Source organism: Sinocyclocheilus anshuiensis, unplaced genomic scaffold (assembly GCF_001515605.1).
Source record: "Sinocyclocheilus anshuiensis isolate Anshui unplaced genomic scaffold, SAMN03320099.WGS_v1.1 scaffold796, whole genome shotgun sequence".
Taxonomy (NCBI): domain Eukaryota; kingdom Metazoa; phylum Chordata; class Actinopteri; order Cypriniformes; family Cyprinidae; genus Sinocyclocheilus; species Sinocyclocheilus anshuiensis.
This window is the reverse complement of record NW_015557105.1, coordinates 136,682-143,132: the sequence shown is the minus strand read 5'-3', so window position 1 is coordinate 143,132 and position 6,451 is coordinate 136,682. Positions and strand designations below refer to the sequence as shown.

At 37.4% G+C, this 6,451-nt stretch overlaps 1 protein-coding gene across 1 annotated transcript in view; it reads left to right on the top strand.

The window, feature by feature from the left end:
- Positions 1–1,273: 1,273 nt before the first annotated feature.
- Positions 1,274–6,451, top strand: part of kif13a (kinesin family member 13A) — a 90,428-nt gene continuing 85,250 nt past the window's right edge. The window contains exons 1-2 of the mRNA XM_016472625.1: positions 1,274–1,631; positions 1,803–1,893. Coding sequence (XP_016328111.1) covers positions 1,577–1,631; positions 1,803–1,893 — 146 coding nt within the window. The 5' untranslated portion in view covers positions 1,274–1,576. The remainder of the gene's footprint in view (positions 1,632–1,802; positions 1,894–6,451) is intronic.

Below are 6,451 nucleotides of genomic sequence, written 5' to 3'. Positions count from 1 at the left end.
GGTCATTATCCAGCACACTCAATCTCCTCACCTGCCAAATAACGTTGCTTTATGTAAATATTTGCTGAACATGTGAACATAAACATCAACGTAAAGTGGATTAGTATGATAATGACAAACGGGCCTCCTCAGCTGAAATACGCTGTCAGCACTAGGCTACGTGAGTGTGTGGCTTTATGGCGGTGATTATATAGTGTAAGTGATAATGGGGTAAGTTGTGCCGCTCCCCTGTCCCTTATTCTAGGCTCAATGTACATAATATGATTTGTGCCTTTGATTGTGGGGGAAAAAAAAAAAAAAAATATATATATATATATATATGTTGCCAAAAAAATTAAGCATGCATAAATCTTTTCTTTTAATTAAAATATACAATATCTTTATAATATCAATATCATTAAAAATATATGAAGTACTATAGTGCAAATGTTATCACAAATAGATGTAAATTGATGTTTTTAGGCATAGAGCATGCATGCTGCTTCTGTAATTTGTTTCTTTTATTAAATTTGGCAATTCTTATACTGTCAATACCATAGTACAGTGTATATTGAATAATCGTTTCCTCATGGTTAAACATAAAATGCCTTTAATAAATTGGGCTAAAATGATATAATATAAAATAATATAAAAGTATATGAAGTACAATAGTGCAAATGTTATCACAAATCTTTTTTTCACAAAAAAATATATGTTTTGTGCATGCATTTTATGGAGTACCATGATATTAAAAAACATAAGAGGCATATCTATTTTTTTTATTTGCATTTAATATTTATGTAATTACACTTCAGTTGTCTTAATTTTCTTTAGATGCTGCTTCTGTAATTTGTTTCGTTTATTAAATTTGTCAATTCTTATCATGTCAATAACATAGTACAGTGTAAAATGTATCAATCATTATCTTTAGAAGCTATTTTTCTTCTATCTGACACTTAAAGCTGACTTTTATTAATGGGTGCATTCATATGAAATCATATTTTTTGAATAAAACTTTTAATTGAGATGTTTTTGCATGTCAGTGCTTTTTCGAAAGGAGAAATCAACACGTGCAAGTACAGAAGAAACATTTGTTTTACATGAAGTGCTGAATAGTAGTAATGCGCATAGGTTTATTGATATGAGACGCAAGGTACGGCTGTTTCTCCTCCTCTTCTAACATGGCCAATCATTTTATATCGCCATGTAGGGGTTACACAGGTCGCTGTGGCCCATCTCGTCTCTTTTAAACTAATTTCTTTCATGCATATTCATGCACACTGCACATCTGTGTGTTTTTGGGGTCAGTCGGCGGAAGATGGCGGTCTGGATGCTGCTGGAGCTGCTCTCTCCGCGGCGGAGGATCCTTTATAAGCACACACACTGAACTCAAACACAACACAAGTCTCATCTGGATTAATATTCACTGCTTTTTCCGCTCGGGTATGGACTGTTGGAGTGTTTTAGCAGGGTACAAGCACCTCAGACGCTTCTGTGGGAGACTTTGCAGGGAGTTTGATGTTATTATTATTCTGCTAGCCGTGCGGAGCAGCTAGCGGCTTTCTCCTCCGCTTTAAAGCCTTCAAATTGTATAAAAATGTCGGATACGAAGGTAAAAGTGGCGGTTCGAGTCCGACCAATGAACAGGAGAGGTAAGAGACGATTTAAAATAAAAACAAGCATTAATATTTGTTTTTTGCTGGTCATAAGTTGCTGTAGCTCAGGTATGGTTGTTGCATATTCACTTGACGTGTTACATTTTAATGCATTTCAGACATTTTGATTCAACTTTTAGTCGAGTTTTAACAACTTTTGGCTTGCAGAGATTGAGCTCAGCACAAAATGCGTGGTTGAGATGGAGGAAAACCAGACTATTCTTCACCCTCCGCCCTCCAATGCAAAAGGAGAAAGCAGGTACAGTCATATAATCACTGCATGTTTGAGTATTAAATGTGCTTTTTTTATTAAAGTGACATGTTTGAGCCGTGTTTCTCCTCGTTGTAGGTGAAAGCTGTCAGTCTGAACTCTCTCACAAATTGCCTGCATGTGTTTTTGCTGAGATTTGATATCAGGGCAGAAGCGTCACATTGCTGCACAGAGGAGTTCGATGGCCCTCGGCGGTCAAATGCATGCTCACAGAAACTCTGCTTGGGTTTGTGTTCATGCAAGAGTAGCCCAAGTGAGAGCGGGGCCCGTTCTGGGCATGCTCTCAATGGCCTGCGCTGCTGTGAAATTCCTGGACGGGCCTCATGTTTGCAGCACTGCTGAAGTTCGAGATACCGTACAGTAGATAACATTATGCCATTGTATGCTCTTATGCAATTTGTGCTTGAGCAAAATGAGTTTTTCAGTGACTCATGCTGATATGGATACGTAGAGAACAGGGATGCCAGAAAAAAATATGATATTATATTAGAAATATTCAGCAGTTTGGAGTGTACAAGTGAACGACACTGATAACTAGAGAGTGCAGAGACATATATTTGCTGACTAGTGGAGCAGCTCAAACATGGACATTTAATTATGCATCTGTGACCCTGGAGCACAAAAGCAGTCTTAAGTCGCTGGGGTATATTTGTAGCAATAGCCAACAATACATTGTATGGGTCAAAATTATACATTTTTCTTTTATGCCAAAAATCATTAGGATATTAAGTAAAGATCATGTTCCGTGAAGATATTTTGAAAATTTCCTACTGTAAATATATTAAAACGTAATTTTTGATTAGTAATATGCATTGCTGAGAACTTCATTTGGACAACTTTAAAGATGATTTTCTCAATATTTAGATTTTTTTGCACCCTCAGATTCCAGATTTTCAAATAGTTGTATCTCAGCAAATACTGTCCTGTCCTAACAAACCATACATCAATGGAAAGCTATTTATTCAGCTTTCAGATGATGCATAAATCTCAATTTCTAAAAATTGACCCTTATGACTGGTTTTGTGGTCCAGGGTCACATATTTGAATGAATGCACGTCTAAAGCCAGGAATACTTGGACTAACACTTTCATTGCATGGAAAAATACAACACCTCTATTTATGATACATGGAAAAAAGAAAATCATAGAAAGTTTGGAGCAACATGAGCGAATGATGACATATTTCTTTTTTCATTCTTGTCTTTTTTTTTTATTTTTTTACCATGGTTTACAGAAGACACTCACTAAAATCTCATTCAGTGTAAATAGTTATACAACAAAAAATATAATAAAAATATAACATATAGCAAAAAATCTTGTCAGGCGTATATTAAACCAAGAATCATTAGATGACATTAAAAGACTATTTAAGGATTACAGTGCAGCTGCCAAATGCTAATTAATTGTCATTTTAAATCGTTACCAATTTTTGCCACTATCATTTATACTAATAGGTTTTACCCATTTGTCAGTAAGAAGTTTAATTGTTTAAATTATAATACAATTTATTATGATCACTTTTTTTCTTTTATGTATTTGAATAAGTACTGGTCAGAATAAGTATGTTTAATTTTTACATGCTGAATGACGATGGAACATTATTTGACACACATTTTGACATTTTATTTTCACAAAAATTATTTGAAAGAGTAGACACTTTACTTGAGTTTAATATGCTTCCTGCATATATAAAATAACTTTTGTAAATTTAATTTGATGCGGTTACCAAAACCACACACATATATATATATATATATAAAAAAATATATATATATGTGTTGTCTTTGACCCATATATATATATATATATATATATATATACACATATATATGCATATGCAATGCCATAATATGTCTATCTACTGTACAACTGCATATATACAATATTTACAGTATATATATATATATATATATATATGTATTAAGCATAATATTAAGCTGTTGTTAACGTTTAGAGCTGATAGAAACGAGAGCAGTGCTTCTGTTAATTGGCAAATCAGTCATGATTATCGGCTGATGCTATTTAGGCCTATTCATTTTCGTGTTCTGTCACTAATTCAAATTAAATCAGGGACAAATGCGCTTATATGATTTGTGATAGCAGAACAAGGCAGGTGGTTAAGGCTTTATGTCCTCAGAATAACTAACATGAATCAAAACAGTATAAGTCTGTACAGTATAAATATAACCAGCCAGTACGGTCCACTTTTCTCTTCCACCGCTGCAAGTGATTTTTTCATTTGACTTAGTGCAACTTTAACATTGTCGGCACAAGTCATTTGCTTTGTTTTGTGTCTGATGGTTTAATGCTAAATAGCACAAGTAGTTTAAGCAGTGATGAGAATATGATCTTAAGGTTTGTGAACTGAAGTATGCATGAAATGTTTCACTGGTGTGATACTTCATGTTAATTTAACACCTACAGACATGTGACATACTAAAGCCATGTTGAATGTTGGTTATTACAGTTTCAGGTTCACATGGAATCTGAGCTTAATTGGATTGCTTATAATTCATTAATTTCTACAAATCTCCACCCTTAGATTGGCTGTTTATTAAGTATTTAAGCTACCATATGAATGCAGTACTCTCAGCTTCGTAAATCACACGTTACTGTGTTTGAATCAGTTGTTTTAGTTCAAATCAGCATGGAAAAAAAGAGCAGGTTCCATCTGAGCCTGGCTATTGCATCTTATAGACTACTTTTAGTCATACTTCAAATTGACTAACAGCTTGCATCAGCGCAAACCCCTCTTTTGGCATTAAAAAAATTGACTCAGGATATACTGAAGACACGCAGTGAGACATTAGCAATGAAAAGGCATGGACACAGTTAATTTTAGAGGCTGATCTTTGCATATGCATTTGTAGAAGTTTCACTTTCACATGCAACTAATTTACTAAGGTTTGCTTAGGTGATACTTCGATGAGTATCATCGACCCTGCTCTAATTTGGCTGCTGGTGGATTGTGTTGGTCGTTATGGAAATGATCTAATTTGTGCATTCTCAGTAGAACTTTCCACTCCCATCTGCGCTTTTATATGATTGCGATCTGATGCTAATTTGTCCCGTTTAGTAAATCTGGCCCTTAGTTGCATAAACTATAATGCAGCACCATTTTTTTTTTGCATTGCTCATTTAGTCAAGTTGAGTGTCGTAGTTTGCATTTCCTACAGTAAGTGATTTGCTGTTGCATTGACCCAAGGGCTTTGGATCACAAGCTATTGGATCTCATGATCTCCTGAACTGGGTTTAATTCACATTGCCTCAAGGTGAGACGGTCTGCAAGAATGATGGTTTAATGCAGTCTAGCATGCGTCACGTTTGCATGGTCAGGCAGGTGAAAGAACAGGTAAGCATCATCTCGTCTTACACTCGGGATGTGAAATGGAAAACAATCAGGGCCTTGATGAAGCTGTAAATAGCAGCCGGAGGAAACACTTATGTTCAATTCCACGCAGTTTGAGGAATTACGAATTTGGAAAGCTAGACAAGTCTGTTACTCCTGAGACGAAAAATATGTATATTCAGGCTTTAGTTAGCCAAAAAAGAACATTTTGTCATCATCCGCTCATGCTGCTTCTGACTTTCTTTCTTCCATGGATCATAAATAGAGGTGTTTCCATGCAATGAAAGTCCTGGCCTTATTCATGCAACGATTAACTCAAATGTAGGTAATTAAAAGTCCATGTTTGAGCTGCTCCAGTCCATTAGTCGGCACATTTCAACTTGTAGTCAAGCATTAGTTGCACTGCTGCTATTAACTCTTTTATAGCACATATTTAGTACTATCTGATATGCATTTACCCGGAACTACACAAGTCAATGCAATTATGCAAATTCCCCACACTGACATTTTGAGTTTTACAAAACATGGGTTGCAGATCTGTTCTGATGGGTCATGAACAGCAGGGCGCAAACAATGATAAATGCAAACAATACAATTTAACTGACTAAATCTTGCATATTTGGGATAACAACACTTAAAAGGAAGGAAAAAACATGTCAGTTCCCTTTCAGTCGGTCACTCCTCTCGGAGCCGCGGGCCAAGCTCCGTTTCCTCAAGGGGTGGAGTTCTGTTGCCTCTGCCTTGATCTAGTTCTCCTCTTGGCGGCAGCCAGGGGGGGCTACTTCAGGCAGTAGCGCGGGCGGTCTGAGGCACGCCGCAGCCAGTTGAGCTGCTAATGGAACGTGCTGGGCCCTCTACAAGGAGCGTACCAGCCGTATCCTTTGGCGCTCCTCCCAACGACCAGATTTCGATTGCTGCATCGGAGGGTGACCCAGAGCTTTCTGGAGAGGAAGATTCGGCTGCGCTGCTCTCCTCCGGGACCGTAGCAATGCCTGAATCGGATCCAGAAATAATGGCTATGCTTTCCCGGGCCGCCGTAGGGGTAGGGCTCGAGTGAAGAGTTCCACCGTGCCCCGAGCCCTCAAGGTTGCACGATTGGTTCTCGGGGTGGTCCGCGCTGGTTCTCAGCGCCCCGCCTCGGTGCCTTTCTTCCCGGAGGTGCATGAGGAGCTCAACAGGTCGTGGACGGCACCTTTTA